Raw genomic sequence first — 22,442 nt, forward strand, 5'->3', positions numbered from 1 at the left:
CCAATAAACTACTTTTTTTAGTTCATACCGCCTAAACAAAACAACCCCAAAATGTCCCTGCTGATTGGATTCCAGTTTGTATAAAATGTGCATCGCAGGGCCCATAGAGTAGAACAGTACACATCCTGTGTGGTGTACCAATAAACTAAGCCTGTTAGTAATACCCGGAAAATCAAGTCCCGCTAGAAAATTGTGCTACCCGGGTACAAAAACCAGCTGCTCAATACCCGAAGGACATTACTACACACATGGATACACACAGACACTTTTATCGACAGAGTATGTCACTTACTTGATATTGCGTCTTTTGCTCCTATCAACTGCATCTTGCTTCTTCTTATCTTTCCCCTTTTTCTGTCCTCCTTTCTTGCCTTCCTTCTTGGATTTCTTCTTTTTCTTCTTCTTTGGCTCCTCATCCTTCTCACCACCTGTAGCATCACCCTTTGCCTTCCTCTTAGTTCTTTTCTTTCCTTTTCCTTTTACATTAGGTTCTTTTACTCCTGCAGGTTTCTTGACATGAAGATCCTCCTGTCTCAGATTTTCCGGCATGCTCAGAAAAGATGATGTTAAAAAGGAAGGCCCAGCTTCTGAGGAGTCAATATTACCTCCTTGCGCTTATAAGAGCCTCTAGATCCCAAAGTGTAGGATCAAACTCAGGATCAGGACTCATTTTGGGTGTGCCATCGTCACCTGCATCACCTTCACTTTCTGAAGATGATATTGCATGTTGATCAACATCGCTTCCAAGACCTTCGGGTAAGTAGGATTCATCAGCTTCACTGTCTGTTTGGAAGTCCTCAGGATCCATGATTGCACTGGATTGTAAGGCCACTGCAGCTTATTACCAAAATTTGATTTACTGCTTAGGTTGTAACTCCTGTACAAAAAAAATGTGAACAAATCTGTCTCAAAAATAATCTTGATGAAACACTCAAAGGCAGGTGACTTTGAGTGTGTACATGTAACTTTTCAAATGTACCTGCACAAGTACATGTAGAATTGTAGTCGTAAATTACAGTTGGAATCAGTGTTTACTCAGAGGCCGTATGTCTCAATTTTGGCCCAGTGAAAATTATTTTTGGCGCACACAAATTTGTAATGCTGTATTACAATAAGTCAATTTGGGGAATTACTGAGCCAAAATTGGGCCAATTTGGGAAGAAAACTGTTTTATTTGGCACACCCAATTTCCAGAGAGAGTGAATACTGGTTGGAATCATAAACATACAATGTGCCTCTAAATCAAAGTTAGGTAATATAAATATCCCTTACAAAATGACACCAATTTTTACTTTTCATCTCTGAAAAAGATGATTAGTTTCATGGCACAAACTTCTTCTTATTTTATATGGTTAAACTGTGTGCAAGTTACTTTCACTTTGTGCAGGTAGATTTTCTATGTTACCTGCACAAATGCAAGTAACTTTGCTCACTCAGCCTCAAAGGATTGCCAAGTTCACCTGGTAATTAATACCACTCAGCATTCAATTTACAGCATTTACCCAGTGCCACATCACAAAATGCTCCTCATTTTTGATTATTTGAAACCATGTTTCTTTTTTCATAGAAATAAATGTCCAAAAATTTACGAAAAAATTATACTTTGTTATCCTTAAAGGAGGATTTCGTGACATTTTTCAGTAGATATCCACGAAAAAAGCTTATTCCCAAAATTTCAGTTGATTCCGATTTGCGTTTGTAACGCGTTATGCATGATTTTTATGTATTTATGTATTACACTGTTCCATAGGCCACTGTTGGAATTTTGTTCTGGTATACCAGAACAAAATTCGAATTTGACAATTTATTTTTGCTAAATGAATTAATCTGCAAGAAATTTTTGGTACATAAACATAATGTTTTTAAAAAATAAACAGAAATTAATTGTTTTGGAGAAAAGTGGGGGGATGAGGCTGTGGATCACGAAATGCTCTTTTAATATATATATATATGCAAAACCTGCCATTAACTTTTGTGTTTAGCTTCATAGGCCTACTCTTCATCTATCACATATTATAAATGCATGGAAAACCAATGCATATCTACATATGTGATAGATGGAAAGGTACACATTAGTTAATGGTTTTCACATTAAAGCCATATTATAACATTTGCTGAGGAAGACGCCCTCACTGAATTTTTAAAATTCCTTTTTTTACATGATTAAATTGTACTTTATTAAACCAATATACCCTGCAAAAATCAAGACTCTAGGTACAGTACATGCTGTAGTTTTGTCAAAATCCGAGATTTTGAATAAAACGCCGGAACCGGCGCTTTATTATTACGATGGAATTATTAGTCGAACGCATACACAATGTTCATAATACACAGTACGTACACGGCGTGCGGGACGTTGATATACACAACAAAGGGTCGTACCACAACATGACCGAAGGAGTGGTACGTATTGGCGACATGTGCGCTGGTAGTAGGCCTAAATTCTAATTTTCTTTTGCTTTGCCGTAGTTGTTCGCTCAAAAATAAAAGGGATATATCTGACAGTAAAAGCTAACATTTTATGGCAAAGAAATGCTAATCTATTTTGTTTGAAAATGTTATAATATGGCTTTAATAAACAATCTGTATTTTTTTTCAAATTAACTGAGAATGATCCTAGCACTTCAGAATAGGTCCAGTGGTTCTCCATTTAAACGTGGCCAATTTTTTTTTTTTCCAAAAATAATTTTTTTTTACTGATATCGCATCAGATCAGATATCGACCGATAATACAAAATCAAAATGATATCGGATATTGGATCGGGAGACAAATGCCATATCGGTTGAGCCCTACTAACTAAAGTCGCAACTCACAGCTATACACATGTTATTGTTGTATTTCGTACATGACTACACGTGAGACATGAGTAATTGGCATTCTGTGCCGTAGAGGAATGATGATATAGAAAAGGTCATTAGGTCATGTTACGTTATGATTGCAGAATTTTAGCGCACAGGAATTGCAGTATCGGAGGAAAGGAACCTAATTAAATGGGGCACCATTTAACATTCATGTTTCATGTTTTATGGGAAGTGAAACAAGCTTTGCCAAATTTTAAACTTGTACAGAAGGTTGACCATTTGTGAATAAGTTTGTATGAAACCCGGAAGAAATCACACAAAATGGAAGTGAATAGGGATGCTGAATAACAAGTACATATGTATTAGAAGGAGCCTATTTCAAAAGTTTATTTTTACTCCAGCTCATGTATAAAAATGGAAAAAAAAAAATTAGCGATCGAAGTGACAATAATCCTGATAAAAGTTGCGCGCACAAAAACCCCTTTGCTTCATCAAAAGGCAAATTTCATGCGCAAAATTTCGCGAAAAATGCCCAAAATCGCGCAGAACGCAGTGAGTGCGCACCCTGAATGTGAAGCTATCGGTGAGCAAATTTGTGCCAGTGGCTAGACATCTCAAGCAAAGCTACTAATACTACTTACCACTATACTGGGAACTTCAATTGAATGAACACAGCCGAGGAGGGTGTTCATAAATTGCTTTACACGGTGTCATGCTTCAGTGAATCCGACTAGATTTTGAAAGCAATTGCATTCAAAATCTAGTCAGATTCCTAGAATGTGAAGCTATCGAGTATCGGTGAGCAAATTCTTGGCTAGGCATCTCGAGCAACAAATAATTGGATAAGGTTAACTTGTACCATTTCCAGTTTAGCTCAACGAGCTGTTATAGGAAGCCACTAGTACAAGGAACTTATACGATGTCCTCATTCACAAACTGATACTATCTGTCCATCGTTTAAGACTGTTACCGCACGGTCGCTGGTTGAAGGAATATTACACAGTCAAGAATAGGCTCCATCATTTTTTTGTTCTGATCCCTCCCAGTCTCCCAAAACATCAAAACATCAAAAGCGTTGCACATTTACTTAAGACTGTCCTTTTTCATACAACGCAGACAAAGTAGGGCCAAGCTACCTAGAAATGGTCAAATTTTGGCAAGAAATATCTCTGTGTAATCCTATGTAAGTCCCATATCACATCGTTATCGGCGATCGTGAATTTTTTTCTGAAGTTTGGCTGGTACCCACTAGCGCCATGCACGTGACATGACACAGCTAAAATAATCGAATCGAAATCGGGGATCATTAAAACGTCAACAAATTTCAAAACACAGAAAGTAGTAAACTTAATGGCGAGCGGTCCGAATTTTGAGCCATACAAGTTTACGTGGTGAACTAGGAAGCCACCCACTGGCACTGTCTGAAGACTGAAGACCATCACTAACATTTTGAATAATTATAATGCATACTGTATGCTCTCGATCACAACAGCATATTCACACTGTACTACATGATGATGATATGATATAGTCAGTGTAAACATGATGACAAATCAAACTAGAAACCACAGTTGTGTTTGACCAAACACGAATATCTATGCCCGTGGCCCACACTCTCTCTAACACCCCACCAGACCATCACTCTCTTATACTCCACCAGACACTCACTCGCTCTAAAACACCACCAGACTGGACCACACTCTCTCTAATACCCCACCAGACCCGCCCTCTCTCTTATACTCCACCAGACACTCACTCGCTCTAAAACACCATCAGGCTGACACATACTCTCTCTAATGCCCCACCAGACCCCCACTCTCTCTTATACTCCACCAGACACTCACACGCTCTAAAACACCACCAGGCTGACCCATACTCTCTCTAATATCCTACCAAGCCTTCACTCTCTCTTATACCTCATCAGACCATCAATCTCTAAAACACCACCAGACTGGACCACATTCTCTCTAATACCCCACCAGGCCCTCACTCTCTCTCTTATACTCCACCAGACACTCACTCGCTCTAAAACACCACCAGGCTGACCCAAACTCTCTCTAATACCCCACCAAGTCATCACTCTCTCTTATACTCAACCAGACACTCACTAGCTCTAAAACACCACCAGACTGGCACACACTCTTTCTAATACCCCACCAGACCCTCACTCTCCCTTATACGCCACCAGACACTCACTCGCTCTAAAACACCACCAGGCTGACCCAAACTCTCTCTAGTACCCCATCCAGCCATCACTCTCTCTTATACTCCACCAGACACTCACTCGCTCTAAAACACCAACAGGCTGACCCATACTCTCTCTAATACCCCACCAAGCCTTCACTCTCTCTCTTATATTCCACCAGCCACTCACTCGCTCTAAAACACCACCAGGCTGACCCAAACTCTCTCTAATACCCCACCCAGCCATCACTCTCTCTTATACTCCACCAGACACTCACTAGCTCTAAAACACCCCCAGATTGGCGCACACTCTCTAATACCTCACCAGACCCTCACTCTCTCTTATAATCCACCAGACACTCACTCGCTCTAAAACACCACCAGGCTGGCCCAAACTCTCTCTAATACCCCACCAAGCCATCACTCTCTTTATACTCCATCAGACCCTCACTCTCTCTGAAACACCACCAGACTGGAGAATACCCTTTAATCCCAAAACATTGTTTCCCTTTAGCGTTAACCCCATTGTACGCCTTGACGATATTTGAAGCCTTCATCATTGCAAATACAGGCAGCTACCAAAATGCTACCTATTGCGATACACTGTGTTAACCGGTCGTACCTATTTTGCTTTTTAAAGCATATGAACTTTGACCTCTGGGGTTGCGGCTAGCATAGCATACTTCTAGGGTCATAGGCCATCATTGTACCAAGTATGAACCCTGAGGGCGCTATAGTAGTTGGGCTAGAGCTGTTTGAAATTTTACACATATTGCCCCCTGTAGCCCATGACCTTTGACCTTTGGGGTCGGTGGTACCCTAGGATGTATCTAGGGGTCATGGGCCATCATTGTACCAAGTATGGGCCCCGAGGCTACTTTAGTTCTTGAGCTAGAGGAGGGCAAAGGACTGATCTTGAGAAGGAGAAGGAGAAGAAGGAGAACTAGAAACCACAGTTGTGTTTGACCAAACACAAATATCTATGCCCGTGGCCCACACTCTTTCTAACACTCCACCAGACCACCACTCTCTGATACTCCACCAGACACTCACTCGCTCTAAACCACCACCAGGCTGGCCCTACTCTCTCTAATACCCCACCATGCCTTCACTCTCTCTTATACCCCATCAGATCATCAATCGCTCTAAAACACCACCAGACTGGACCATACTCTCTCTACTACCCCACCAGACCCTCATTCTCTCTTATACTCCACCAGACACTCGCTCTAAAACACCACCAGGCTGGCCTTACTCTCTCTAATACCCCACCAAGCCTTCACTCTCTCTTATACCCCACTATATACACTCACTCTCTCTAAAACACCACCAGACTGGCCCACATTCTCTCTAATACCCCACCAAGCCTTTACTCTCTCTTATACCCCACTATACACTCACTCTCTAAAACATCTCTTATACCCCAGCAGACCCCCACTCTCTCTTATACTCCACTAGACACTCGCTCTAAAACTCCACCAGGCTGGCCCCATACTCTCTCTAATACCCCACCAAGCCTTCACTCTCTCTTATACCTCACTATACACTCACTCTCTCTAAAACACCACCAGACTGGCCCACACTCTCTCTAATACCCCACCAAGCCTTTACTCTCTCTTATACCCCACTATACACTCACTCTCTCTATAACATCTCTTATACCCCTGCAGACCCCAACTCTCTCTTATACTCCACTAGACACTCGCTCTAAAACTCCACCAGGCTGGCCCCATACTCTCTCTAAAACCCCACCAAGCCATCACTCTCTCTTATACTCCATCAGACCCTCATTCTGTCTGAAAAACCACCAGACTGGAGAATACCCCTTTAATCCCAAAACATTTTGTCCCTTTAAGCAGTTAACCTCTTAACCCCATTGTACGTCGTGACGTATATTTGAAGCCTTCATCATTGCAAACACAGGTAGCTACCAAAATTCTACCTATTATGATACACTGTGTTAACCGGTCGCACCTATTTTGCTTTTTAAAGCATATGAACTTTGACCTCTGGGGTTGTGGCTAGCATAGCATACTTCTAGGGTCATAGGCCATCATTGTACCAAGAATGAACCCTGAGGGCGCTATAGTTTTTGAGCTAGAGCTGTTTGAAATTTTACACATATTGCCCCCTGTAGCCCATGACCTTTGACCTTTGGGGTCGGGGGTACCCTAGGATGTATCTAGGGGTCATGGGCCATCATTGTACCAAGTATGGACCCCGAGGCTTCTTTGGTTCTTGAGCTAGAGGAGTGCAAAGAAGTGGTCTTAAGAAGGAGAAGGAGAAGGAGAAGAAGGAGAAGACTAAACAGAACAAATACAATATCTATGCCCCGTTACACGGGCATAGATAACTAGATGGCACAGTAACTGTGTTTGACCAAACACGAATATCTATGCCCGTGACCACACCTAACTCCCTTCCCCTATTCACAAACGAAAACTTGGTGAGCACCATGTGAAAGCCCTTGTTTAAAGCTTTCATTTGATACACATGTAATGCTCATAACACCAGACTGGCCCACACTCTCTCTAATACCCTACACTGCTTCACTCTCTTTTTTACCTCATCAGACCATCACTCTCTCTCTAAAACAACATCAGACTGGACCACACTCTCTCTAATACCCCACTGAAACCCCCATACTCTCTTATACTCCACCAGACCATCACTCTCTAAAACACCACCAGACTGGATCATACTCTCTCTAATACCCCCCCAAGCCTTCACTCTCTCTTATCCCCCACTAGACCATCAATCGCTCTAAACACCACCAGACTGGACCACACTCTCTAATACCCCACCAGACCCTCACTCTCTCTTATACTCCACCAGACATTCACTCGCTCTAAAAAACCACCAGGCTGACCCATACTCTCTCTAATGCCCCACCAGACCCTCACTCTCTCTTATACACCACCAGACACTCACACGCTCTAAAACACCAACAGGCTGACCCATACTCTCTCTAATACTCCACGAAGCCTTCACTCTCTCTTATACTCCACTATACACTCACTCTCTCTAAAACACCACCAGGCTGACCCATACTCTCTCTAATACCCCACCAAGCCTTCACTCTCTCTTATACCTCATCAGACCATCAATCTCTCTAAAACACCACCAGACTGACCCACACTCTCTCTAATACCCCACCAGACCCTCACTCTCTCTTATACTCCACCAGACACCCACTCGCTCTAAAACACCACCAGATTGACCCACACTCTCTCTAATACCCCACCAGACCCTCACTCTCTCTTATACTCCACCAGACACCCACTCGCTCTAAAACACCAACACGCTGACCCAAACTCTCTCTAATACCCCACCAAGCCTTCACTCTCTCTTATTCTCCACCAGACACTCACTCGCTCTAAAACACCACCAGGCTGACCCAAACTCTCTCTAAAACCCCACCCAGCCATCACTCTCTCTTATACTCCACCAGACACTCACTAGCTCTAAAACACCACCAGACTGGACCACACTCTCTCTAATACCCCACCAGACCCTCACTCTCTCTTATACTCCACCAGACACTCACTAGCTCTAAATCTCCTCCAGGCTGCCACTCTCTAATACCTCACCAGACCCTCACTCTCTTATAATCCACCAGACACTCACTCGCTCTAAAACACCACCAGGCTGGCCCAAACTCTCTCTAATACCCCACCAAGCCATCTCTCTCTCTTATACTCCATCAGACCCTCACTCTCTCTGAAACACTACCAGTCTGGAGAATACCCCTTAAATCCCAAAACATTGTGTCCCTAAAACCTCTTAACCACATTGTACGCCTTGACGATATTTGAAGCCTTCATCATTGCAAATACAGGTAGCTACCAAAATGCTACCTATTGCGATATACTGTGTTAACCGGTCGTACTCTATTTTGCTTTTTTAAAGCATATGAACTTTGACCTCTGGGGTTGCGGCTAGCATAGCATACTTCTAGGGTCACAGGCCATCATTGTACCAAGTATGAACCCTGAGGGCGCTATAGTTATTGAGCTAGAGCTGTTTGAAATTTTACACATATTGCCCCCTGTAGCCCATGACCTTTGACCTCTGGGGTCGGGAGTACCCTAAGATGTATCTAGGGGTCAGGGGCCATCATTGTACCAAGTATGGGCCCCGAGGCTTGACTAAGACTTTAACAAATATCATGTAGCCGAAACATCATGGCACAGGGGACCTAGCATGCTAGCTAGGCCTAGCATTTGTCGTTCCTCACCATAGGAAATCAGTCATCGTAGTGACGGAGGTGTGACGATGTGAGTAGGCTACCTAGGGTTAGGTAATTTAAACCTGGAACTGTTTTTTAAATTCATTTTTAGAGCATCGCTCCATTCTATTTTTCTCGGATCATTCTGCAAGTTTGTTTAAACGGTCCTCGTAAACGGCCGGCCCGGTAAAACGGTCGCGCCGTGCAGAGCTAGACATTTGCATGCTCGCTCCATGATGCCGGGCATGATGCTTGCTTGGGTCCTGATATTGACCAGCAATGCCGGGCTTAAACAAAATGCTCAAGCCAGGCTAAAGAGCGTAGTAATCATGATGATATAGCATGCTGGCAAATATGGAAAAATAGGGCCTACAGATTTGAAGATACAGTGCAAGGAAAATTAGAGCTCTAGGCCTATTTTTACTGTCAGCCACCGCACGGTATTGTCAGCCTTTCTTAAAATATTGTTCGTATTTTACATTTTTATATATAGTTTTCTACATACAAATAACATGCAAGATTATTACTTACATTTTTGTGCTGAAAATACACGCTATGCGATGAACACAGCCGTAATGCATCTTGCTAGCCGGTAACACACGGTAAACAGATTCATTGTAGGTATGCCAGGCAAACCTTAATTAACACATTTGCTACTCAGCCAAATTCGCCTAAAACACAGCACATATTTACATAGAAATTTAAAAGAACAGGTAGGTCAAGGAAACCTACATAAATATGTTGTCTATACTTCACTTGACCCAAATATATGATTTTTTATGGTGATGAGATACTCGCATGGAATTTTAGAGGATTTTGATAGCAGTTCCACATAGAAAAGCTGCTATCATCATGAGACTAAGATCTACAAACACCACCGATATGCTGTTTTGTTAGTTGAATCTTTTGATGAAAGTCAATCTTTGACAAGATGTAACTTCGCTACGGAAAGTGCTATGACAAAAAGGTTTTCAGTTTTGGCTTTCTTTACGCAATGGCTTTAATTTGATATATAAAATGATGCAGTTTGATGGTAAATTTGAATTCACCTGGCATACATACAACATGGCAAGTTTATTACTTACGTTTCTGTGTGCATCTAATCTCCGCTATCGCTACAGCGAACGCACGCAGAAATATTATTTTGACAAAACAGCTGATCAGCATGCACCAATTGTTCCCGCAAGTTCTTGATCAGTCGCGTGGGTATGAAGAATGAAAACCAGCTAAAAGTAAAGGTGTTGCCAGTAGAAGGTGATAGCTGCTCTATACTGAGAAATGTATAGCGGCCCTTTGTTGTTTTGCAGTTTACATTTGGGCCCCAGGGGCCCAGGATCTTTGACCTCTGTGGTCAAGGCTACCCTAGGATTTTGTAGGGGCTCACGGGGCATCATTATACCAAGTATGGGCCCCTCGGCTAATTTAGGTCTTAAGCGCTAGGATCGCAAAGACCTTGGTCTTAACATGTTTCCAATTATTCTCACTTTTCCAAAATCGACGCGATTTTCAGTAGCTAAGCAGATTTATGATGTAATCGACCAGAATGCCGACTACAACGTGCGCTTTCTTCTCGATCTGGCCCTGAAATGTATTAATCGCCCTACTACTAAGTGATGTAAGAACGGAAAGGTATAAATCGGCTCTTCCATTCAAATTATTACTCCCTTATTGATGACTCGATCTATGTGCGCATTATGCTTGACCTTACTATTCGACACAGGAGTGTGTATTTCAAATGCCAGTATCCGGGCCCGAAACAGCCAATCGAATACAAAATCTCTGCCTCGTTCCACGGGCATAGATAAGGAGAATCCGAAGACTAAACAGAACAAATACAATATCTATGCCCCGTTGCACGCTTCATAGATAATGCTTGAGTAAGCTTACCGTGCCAATATTTTAGCCTGAAGACTGAAGGCCTACTACTAGTACTACTCCTCGCATATCCTGCATACGAAACGAAATTAAAAACGAAACGGAATAAAAAACGAAACTTACCGTGTGTTCGAGTCAATTACTAGTTCCTAGAAAACATTATCATTGTATAAAAGGTCATTATGGGAGTCGGATGTGTCATTAACCCGTGCAAAATACAACGAACATGATCAATGTCTCTTTCCTAGAAAATTCGGGAGATTCCCCTTTTGTGTTAAGGTTCCATGTGTTTCAGAAAATTTCTGTGTTGTAAAAATTTAAGAAAAGTTACCAGAAACCAGCAATCCTATGAATGACTAATTGGGTTGCCATCCAATACATAAACACTTTTCTCTTTTCAGAAGTACTCAAATCCCTCTCTTCCTGTCAGCATTGGCATTATTAATATCATTATAAATATGGAAGTGTTCAGCACTGTTTTTATTTGAAAGATCAAGACAAAATAATAATTCCAAGCTGAATTCCAAACTATATTCTTGCCCCCGGTTCATAATTACTGCACAGCCCCTTATGAAATTATAAACAGCTTATAAACTATCCAATACAAGTCTATATTTTCCTAAAAACTTTCAATTTTTATTATTACCTTAGGCCTACAACTACTCTGCACTGATATCACAATAAATATGGCCCCTACATGTATCTGTGGTAATAGGCATATGTTATCATAGAAGCTCATACACTCTAAGAAATAAAATAATAGAATTAAAAAAAAAGCCTTTCACATAATTTTAGGGAGGGTCTGCATTTGTGCTCACTGGCGCAACATCTCATGCCCCCCCCACCATAGGGGGGGGGGGCGCAATGTAAAAATTGCCTGACAAAAATGATTTCTCTCCCAGCCCTCCCTCTCATTTGCTTTCCCCTCAGTCTCAGCCTCGGGCTATTTACCCCCCATTTGTAACCGGGATTTGTATGCCAAATTTTGCTTTTCAGGTCAACACTGGAATTTCAAAACAACCCATGGTATAAGCTCAAATCGTTACACATTACATAGGCCTACCGTCTTTAAACGTAAGGAGTTGGTTATTAAAAATAAAAAAAGAACCCGGACCTGTATTGGATATTCTTTCGAAAAATTGATTGCAGATCAAATGTTTCACAATTTCATTAGGTTGAACTATAGATTGAGCTACACACACATGTACATTCATATTTTCCATCAACACTGAGCTGTGCAAACGAGACATTTTTTATTATTCATGTTTTTTCTGATGATTAATAAATAACTTTTTGCACCAACCTTTTAGATACTCAACACCAACTGATTTTAGGCACCCATTACAACTTTCAGGTTGCTTCAGATTTATATATAAATAAATAAATAAATAAATAAATAAATAAATAAATAAATAAATAAATAAATAAATAAATAAATAAATAAATAAATAAATAAATAAATAAATAAATAAATAAATAAAATAAATATACAAATTTATATAAATTTATATAAATTGACATGAATGAATATATATATATTATATGTGTGTATGCTCTCCTGTAATGGTTTGAGCACTCTTAATTGCAAAGTTAGTCTACCTGAAAATTGGCTGTTACATAAATTTATATTTAATAAATAAATTGATAAAAATAAAGTTGATAAAAATAGATAAATATAAATAAATAGATAAATAAATAAATAAATAAATAGATAACTAACTAAATAAATAAATAAATAGACACATAAATGCTAAAATGTAAATAAATAATAAAGTTTATCAAGTTCGATATTCCCTGTTCAATGATCAATCATCAAGGTACATGAAATAATATGCATATTATAAATAAAATACTTTATTAAAAATAACAATTAAGGGCTTTTATTATTCATGCAAAATGGGATTAATAGGAAGTAGGCCAACTTACTTACCGGTACTTGTTTTAATTCCAAGACAAATACTCCAAGGCTGCTACTACGTTCTGCAGTCAATCTGTCAATGTACTAGTATTATAGTACAGCGGTTGTGACTAATTTTTTTAAAATCCGAGGCTCTGAAAATAAAACTTGATTATTTATTTTATTGACTGAAACTTACGTAAATTTGTTACAAAACGATGTTACGTAATTATTCAGAAAGACTAAATTTGGATAAAGTTTTCCAGTTAGGCAACGGACAAACCAATCAATTAAGAAGGTCAACGTTGGTGGCAGCATTGTACTACGGGCTGCATGTATCGAATTAAAAAGTAAAACAAAATATGGAAAAAGTATTGGAAAATTAGTCAAATACAGGCAAAATAAGATAAAAATAGGAACTTGTTGGGAGCGATCGTCATGAGTGGAGGTTTGGCACCAAGCAAGAGTACTGTTTATGTTTCAAATATACCATTCTCACTCACAAACAATGATTTGCACAAGGTAGTGTAAATTGTGAATACTCTCAATCATCTGGGAATCATGTCAAACAATGAGAGAATAAATTTAATCTATTCAACCAGATTAAGTAACGTACCTTGGACGTATTCTCTCGTAGTGTAACTAAGTTGTTGTTTATATTTAATTTTCATGTTTTAATAAAGCCTACATGTACATGTAGGCTTCTTCTTCTTGTCAAATACTGGCCAACATCCCTTTGCGGAATCAAGCGGTCAGGGTGTTGCGCTTGTTCGAAAATTTCTAACTTTCGTATGAACAACCGATAGCTTGTGATACGAAAGTTAGAACGTGGAAGTATACGTGCTCATGTAACGTACCTTGTTTGGCACATGTACACGGTTGCCATCCAGGGCCCAATATCATGCATATGAATAAAAACTTCTTCCTCAAGTTAATTATTGTCTCAAAAATATGAGGATATTGTTATTGAAATATTAGTGACACATGTGCTATATTCCTTCATCAATTCACCTTGACGATACTCACGAAAAAAACGCCATTTTGTGTCAATTTTTCTCGAGTGATCGCCAGACATCACACAGTCCCCATTGTAAATAGGTGATCGACACATGTAGTGCTGGGCTCACATGTTCAAGAACCGGAAGGGTATCACCATCAGTTTGCAATGACAAGTCAACCTTTGCAAATCGGGAGATGGATTGATTTGCCCAGCACTGGATTTTCTCAAATCTTTAATCACCGACGTAGTTGGCAGTTGTCAAAACAACTATGATCAAGCAAGGTTGCCGAATTAAACGGATTCATTATATGGTCGGAATTTATACTTCAGCGCCTGTGTTTCCGGTTAAAAGTAAGCATACACTTCAGCTAAGATACATAAATGTTAGCCAAGCTAAATTGAAGCCAAATTGGACAAACTAAAAAATTGTTTTCATGCGTTTTAAAACTGAAGACGCTACGCCGACTGGCCGTGGTATACCAGCAATCTCTATCTTCTATCCACACATTAACCATCGTGTCGTCGTGGATAGTAGATAGATTTCTCGATCAATGTTGCGCATGCAGATGGTGATTTAGTTGTTCTTCAGGTTGGTTGCTTTGCTTTGGTTTTGTTCAACTGCGTTTTTAAATTGGTTGAGGTCTGTTATTGCGACAAGTGCTTCAGGTATTAATGAGTTCCAGTCTTTTATAGTTAGAGAAAGAAGGAATGCTTGTAACAGTCCTTTGATGCTGACAGTGGTGTATATGATTATCTGGAGTTGAAGTGCCGTGAGGATCGTTGGGTAGGCTGAAGGAGGGTTCCAACTGGTAGGGATAGGTGACCGTTGATTGCCTTGTGGAGAATGGTGAGACGCCTAGGCTACAGTTTTTGTCAGAGAACGGCACTTGTTTACATTTTGAGAGCATGTAGAGCGTAAACACAGGTTCTGATTGGCTGAATCAATCGTCTGACAATCATAGCAACAGACCGATAACCTGATTGGCAGATTGTGCGTCGGCGCCCTTCAAAGCTCCGCATATGTCACTCATTTGACATTTAAAGGACTGCCGTTCGTCTTTTACTTATTACTATTTATACTGCACTATCTGTTGCAAGGTTCCTTTTAAGCGTTAACCATCGCGTATACGCCTGTGACATCACTTTTTTTGGAGAAAAGTGGGGGGATGATGCTGTGGATCACGAAATGCCCTTTACCTTCTTTTTTGAAATCTGTCTTTAAAATTTTGAAATCAATGACAATGATGATAAATAGAAAACATAAGTGTTTTTAATTATTAATACCATAACACCAGTTCTTCTTTCAATTATTTGATAGATAACCTATATCATTTTTATATCTTTCAGATTTTTGAAAAATATGGACAGGTAGCAAAGTAAGTTGCTTCAATTTTTAAAGTTCTTGCATTTTAAATACAAAATGTTATTGGTTTTAAATTTCAATTACCATTCCAATCATTTTATCACTTTACCTCATGAGCACCATCAACAATGTTTAAATCATTTCCTTTTTAAAATTTTGTTGCAGGGTTACTGTATTAAAGGACAAGGAGACCAGGAAAAGCAAAGGCGTTGCATTTGTTTTGTTTTTGAAAAGAGATGATGCACACAAGTCTGTAAGGGGTTTGAACAATAGAGAGGTGAGTGTTAGATTTGAGTCCAGTCCTCGTTTACGGAGTTTGGGGTTAGGGTTAGGGTAGGGCAGTCTTATAATAAGACTAGTAGAGTTGCACCCTATTCTGTAATCACTCCAAAGTTTGAAGGCAACAAAGCTTTGTCATATTTTGTATACAGGGTGTATCAAAATTATTGGTACCCATCAATATCCAGTGAGTATGGCCAAGGCTGACACTTCAAAACACAGCATAATATCCACCTCGTTTGCAGATTTATATGGTAAAAGGTTATAAACCTACCAATTGTAGTAGTTTCAAGCTGATCTAATGTTGAATTTGGAAGAAACAGGCATTTCATCAGACACTAAAGTTGATGGGTACCAATGATTTTGATACACCCTGTATGACATGATCTGTTCTTGCTGAATCCATTTCATATATAAATATAGGCACATTCTTCATATATCGTCATTCTCCATAACTTAAGCTAGAGACATGGTGTTAATTTTTCTGCCCTACAAAGTTAGACACAAACGGATGGATGGTTGGTGATCATGTGTCATTGTGTGTGGAAGAAATCATCATTGGACTCTACCTCCTAAACGCAACAGCCAACAAACTTTGAAGTTGAAGGCGGTAGAGCATGAAGTTGTTGCCAAATTCACTAATTTCAATCATTCACAATTCAAATGCTCTACACTATTACAAAAGTACCTGTATTTTATGTAATAGAAAATTAAAAAGGAGTATGAGATGCATAGAAACTAGATAGAGTGTGTTTGGTATCAAAACCTTCAGTTCAACATCATATGATATCCAGCCTATGAGAACAATAAATATTATGTAAATAGGGAGAAATCAAAATAAAACAAACATAAAAAACCATGAGAATATTTTTAAAAAACAGTTATATACTCAACATTGTAATAAAGTGCAATTTGGAACTAATGTAGCAGATATTAATTTTTTCATGATTTCAGCTTTTTGGAAGAAAGTGGAAATGTTCAATTGCGACTGATAATGGTAGAACAACAGAATTCATCAAGAAGAAAACATATCCAGACAAGACAAGATGTTATGAGTGTGGAGTAAGTATACTGTTGCAATTTGGATAGGCGGGGGCACTAAGATGTCACAGGGTGGGCAATTTGATATTCTTATTCTAGCATTTTGCCCTGGATTTATTATCTTGGTGTTAGGTAAAGAAAAAAGTTTGTGGCATGGAAATCATGATGGGGAATGAATATTTTAGGTCATGATTGATCCTAAAATATGCTTCAAGTTGACATTGATGGATTGGATCTGGAAAGGCTAGGGGTTGTGGATACAGAATGTCGCCCCAAATTTGTAAAAATATTTTTGCAGACTGACATTTTTAATTTTTGACTCCATTTTTTTTTTTGCCCAGGGCTTTCGAAAATCTAAAAAGGGGGGGGGGTCAACAATTTGCAATGTGCACAATATTTATCTTTCAATGTGACCAAATTTTGGTTAATTTTCATGCAAACAGACAAAAGGGAAGAAGCAAATTGCAAATGTTGGCAACATATTATAACATCAGTACACACAAAATTTTAAATTGGTTAACCAAAACGTTTTTTAACTTGCAACGATTCGGCACCCCCTTAAGATGATGGCCAGGGCACGTTGACACGTTCCCCCACCCCTTGCTCCCTAGCTACGCCACTGGCTAGAACAGATCAAGATGAGGCTAGCTCAAGTTCAGATTGGCCAGTCCAGTGTGCAAAAAGTAAATGGGTCCAAATCGTTCAGGTTGGGTCGGATTGGTACCATTCGGAAAATGCCAGGATCAGGTGGAATAAAATCATGCCTAACAGTGCACTAGTACAAATGCTCTTTAAAAAAATGCATGCAGCATATTGGAAACAAACTCGTTTTGTTTTTTGCCATATTTCTAATCAATGTTTTATATGGCATATTATAGCACTCTATATTTCATGTTATTTATAGCAGCAAATTCATTTTCTATTATTATTTCAGGAATTTGGCCATTTAAGCTACAACTGTCCACAGAATTCACTAGGTGACAGAGAACAACCAGAAAAGAAAGAGAAAAAGAAGAAAGATTTTGAGGAGAAAGATGAGAAACAAAAACCAAAGAAAAGACCTTGGGAAGAAGAGTAAGTTGCATGGATTTGATTTCATTAGTCAGGGGTCCCAGTAAAAACAAAATTACCTGCATTTTTCCTGATATTTCCCTATCAAATTTCTAAAATTCCATGAAAAGTATTTCCACTTGACCAATCAGAGTGTGGACTGTTTCAAATTACTACCTAGAGATGGAGAGGGTAGAATTCTTTTCCAAAAGTATGAAATATGAACTCCATTTATAGCTGAATAGTATTACATTTATGATGCAGCACATCAAAAGGGGGGAGTTTGCGGCAAAGTGCTTTCAAGAATCAAGATATAGATTAAATTAGACAAAAATATAAGAAAAATAATAAGAGATTGGGATGCTTTTTCAAAATATGAATGCTTTGATCAAGTTTAGCAAATGAGGTGTCATTTTAAAGCTTGCAAAATGCTTTCAAAACAGAAAAACTGAACTTAAAATTGACCTCACCTGCAAAGTCATCCATTTTGATGTGCTGCATCACATTAAGTACAGTATGTAAGACAAGTGTATGCCAAAATGATAGAAATAATGCCCTCATGGGAAGTTTTCCATGATTTTGGATGTTTTTCTCAAATTCCATGAGTTTCTCTTTCGGGCAACTAGAACACACACCTTTTGAAATGATATAAATGTGGTAGACTTTGTGTAGTGTTCATTTTGATCATGGTTCAGGACACAAAAGTGTGATCCAGTTGTAATGATAATTGGATAATACCTAACTGGCAAATTACAAAGTAATTTTTAATGCAGGGAACTATGGGACAAACTAACGTTTGGGTTTTTGGGTGAGAATTTCAAATGAGATCAACTGAATGGGTATCTCCATTTGAAATTGACACCCTTGGTTATGGGATGTATGGATTTGAACTGGAATAGCGCATTTACACCCTTGGTTATGGGATGTATGGATTTCAACTGGAATAGCGCATTTACACCCTTGGTTATGGGATGTATGGATTTCAACTGGAATAGCGCATTTACACCCTTGGTTATGGGATGTATGGATTTCAACTGGAATAGCGCATTTACACCCTTGGTTATGGGATGTATGGATTTCAACTGGAATAGCGCATTTACACCCTTGGTTATGGGATGTATGGATTTCAACTGGAATAGCGCATTTACACCCTTGGTTATGGGATGTATGGATTTCAACTGGAATAGCGCATTTACACCCTTAGTTATGGGATGTATGGATTTCAACTGAATAGCGCATTTACACCCTTGGTTATGGGATGTATGGATTTCAACTGGAATAGCGCATTTACACCCTTGGTTATGGGATGTATGGATTTCAACTGGAATAGCACATTTACACCCTTGGTTATGGGATGTATGGATTTCAACTGGAATAGCGCATTTACACCCTTGGTTATGGGATGTATGGATTTCAACTGAATAGCGCATTTACACCCTTGGTTATGGGATGTATGGATTTCAACTGGAATAGCGCATTTACACCCTTGGTTATGGGATGTATGGATTTCAACTGGAATAGCGCATTTACACCCTTGGTTATGGGATGTATGGATTTCAACCGGAATAGCGCATTTACACCCTTGGTTATGGGATGTATGGATTTCAACTGGAATAGCGCATTTACACCCTTGGTTATGGGATGTATGGATTTCAACTGGAATAGCGCATTTACACCCTTGGTTATGGGATGTATGGATTTCAACTGGAATAGCGCATTTACACCCTTGGTTATGGGATGTATGGATTTCAACTGGAATAGCGCATTTACACCCTTGGTTATGGGATGTATGGATTTCAACTGAATAGCACATTTACACCCTTGGTTATGGGATGTATGGATTTCAACTGGAATAGCGCATTTACACCCTTGGTTATGGGATGTATGGATTTCAACTGGAATAGCGCATTTACACCCTTGGTTATGGGATGTATGGATTTCAACTGGAATAGCACATTTACACCCTTGGTTATGGGATGTATGGATTTCAACTGGAATAGCGCATTTACACCCTTGGTTATGGGATGTATGGATTTCAACTGGAATAGCGCATTTACACCCTTAGTTATGGGATGTATGGATTTCAACTGGAATAGCGCATTTACACCCTTGGTTATGGGATGTATGGATTTCAACTGGAATAGCGCATTTACACCCTTGGTTATGGGATGTATGGATTTCAACTGGAATAGCACATTTACACCCTTGGTTATGGGATGTATGGATTTCAACTGGAATAGCGCATTTACACCCTTGGTTATGGGATGTATGGATTTCAACTGAATAGCGCATTTACACCCTTGGTTATGGGATGTATGGATTTCAACTGGAATAGCGCATTTACACCCTTGGTTATGGGATGTATGGATTTGAACTTGCATAGCGCATTTACACCCTTGGTTATGGGATGTATGGATTTCAACTGGAATAGCGCATTTACACCCTTGGTTATGGGATGTATGGATTTCAACTGGAATAGCGCATTTACACCCTTGGTTATGGGATGTATGGATTTCAACTGAATAGCGCATTTACACCCTTGGTTATGGGATGTATGGATTTCAACTGGAATAGCGCATTTACACCCTTGGTTATGGGATGTATGGATTTCAACTGGAATAGCGCATTTACACCCTTGGTTATGGGATGTATGGATTTCAACTGAATAGCGCATTTACACCCTTGGTTATGGGATGTATGGATTTCAACTGGAATAGCGCATTTACACCCTTGGTTATGGGATGTATGGATTTCAACTGGAATAGCGCATTTACACCCTTGGTTATGGGATGTATGGATTTCAACTGGAATAGCGCATTTACACCCTTGGTTATGGGATGTATGGATTTCAACTGGAATAGCGCATTTACACCCTTGGTTATGGGATGTATGGATTTCAACTGGAATAGCGCATTTACACCCTTGGTTATGGGATGTATGGATTTCAACTGGAATAGCACATTTACACCCTTGGTTATGGGATGTATGGATTTCAACTGGAATAGCGCATTTACACCCTTGGTTATGGGATGTATGGATTTCAACTGGAATAGCGCATTTACACCCTTGGTTATGGGATGTATGGATTTCAACTGGAATAGCGCATTTACACCCTTGGTTATGGGATGTATGGATTTCAACTGGAATAGCGCATTTACACCCTTGGTTATGGGATGTATGGATTTCAACTGGAATAGCGCATTTACACCCTTGGTTATGGGATGTATGGATTTCAACTGGAATAGCGCATTTACACCCTTGGTTATGGGATGTATGGATTTCAACTGGAATAGCGCATTTACACCCTTGGTTATGGGATGTATGGATTTCAACTGGAATAGCGCATTTACACCCTTGGTTATGGGATGTATGGATTTCAACTGGAATAGCGCATTTACACCCTGAGAGAAGGTTAACCATTTGATGTTGTGGTTTGTTTCTAGGGAGGAAGAGGAGTCAGAGAGTGATGAGGGAGAGGATCCTGCTTTAGAGACTTTGAGTGCTGCCATCAATTTTGAGGTAAATATTTATACTTCTTTAGTGGAAATGTGCATTTTTGGTATTTCATCCAAGTCAGGTCACAGTGGCGTATCAGGGAAAGATGAAGATTTTCCTGGCAGGCATTACAATCATGCAAAAAGTAGAAATTCTAGAAAAATTGAGGGCATCTCTCTGGAGCAAATCACTTATCATGGCTTTAAGGTGGTACTACACCCCCTGATACATTTTGTGACTAATTTTGCATTTTTCTCAAAATGCCAAAATGTTTCTTTCATCAATTCCCAGCCAATAAGTTAGGTCTGAATCAATTTAAAAGTACTTCAATTTTTAGTGGACATGCCTAATAATATGATCTTGCTCTTATTTCAGAGAGCAAAACTGGAAGAGGAGGAGTACAGAGAACGAGTCATTACAGGCAACTATGATGGAGAAACATCAACAAGGGCATCATGGAAGAGGCCAAAGGTCAAACAAAGTGCATACTTCAGTGATGAGGAAGAACTTAGTGATGAAGGACGATAAATCAATAGAAACATTATTTTCTATTTTAAAATGGACTGAACTCAAGCTGAAGAATACAAAAAGAAATTCTGCTTTTTATAGTTTTATTTATTTCACTTTGACCTTCACATATTTGGTAACAAATCATCGTTGTGTATAGAAACATTCATTAAAAAAAATGTTATGTTATATCAGAGTCCTTTTTCAATTCATTCAATATGAAATTCAAAGTGGGTAAAAAAACTGTTATATTTTTACTGCCATTAATCTTGATACTGATAGTGACAAACTATTACATTGTACATGTACTTAATGTTCACTCAGACATTACTTTTCCTATCTGATGACTTACTTATGCAGTTTAAAATTTGACCAACTTAATAAAGGTACAGTTTGCTGTAACGGGTCATATGTAAAAACCTGCTACAAGTACAAACTTTTTCAATGTACACAGACCTGCTCTGTACTGCTCAGTGACCAGGAAGAAGTTAGAACTGATCAGAGAGTGGCAAGGAAGATCAAGGATGTAAATGGGGCAGATTATAATAATTGGATGATAAAAATGTAGATTATTTTCTGTACAGGCCCTACATGCTATCTTCAGTAGATGGGGGGGGCATAAAACATTAAAATATATCAAAAGACTTTTGTAAGTGTTCTTTTAAATGCTAAATGTGTGAAATATCTTCTTGGTAGGCCCTAAATGCTACCTTCTGTAGAT

At 39.3% G+C, this 22,442-nt stretch overlaps 1 protein-coding gene across 2 annotated transcripts; it reads left to right on the forward strand.

The window, feature by feature from the left end:
* The first annotated feature begins 660 nt into the window (after positions 1–660).
* On the forward strand, positions 661–22,281 carry LOC140148785 (zinc finger CCHC-type and RNA-binding motif-containing protein 1-like). 2 transcript variants are annotated; one of them, XM_072170859.1, is made up of 7 exons: positions 661–756; positions 15,334–15,362; positions 15,515–15,626; positions 16,583–16,690; positions 17,604–17,743; positions 21,163–21,238; positions 21,590–22,281. In XM_072170859.1, the coding sequence occupies exons 1-7, from the start codon at positions 715–717 to the stop codon at positions 21,740–21,742; spliced, it is 660 nt and encodes a 219-aa protein (XP_072026960.1). In that variant the 5' UTR covers positions 661–714; the 3' UTR covers positions 21,743–22,281. The 2 variants fall into 2 exon arrangements, with proteins under 2 accessions (XP_072026960.1, XP_072026959.1); XM_072170858.1 differs by lacking the exon at positions 661–756 and adding an exon at positions 13,277–13,508.
* The last annotated feature ends 161 nt before the right edge of the window (positions 22,282–22,442 follow it).

This window comes from Amphiura filiformis, chromosome 3, assembly GCF_039555335.1.
Source record: "Amphiura filiformis chromosome 3, Afil_fr2py, whole genome shotgun sequence".
Taxonomy (NCBI): domain Eukaryota; kingdom Metazoa; phylum Echinodermata; class Ophiuroidea; order Amphilepidida; family Amphiuridae; genus Amphiura; species Amphiura filiformis.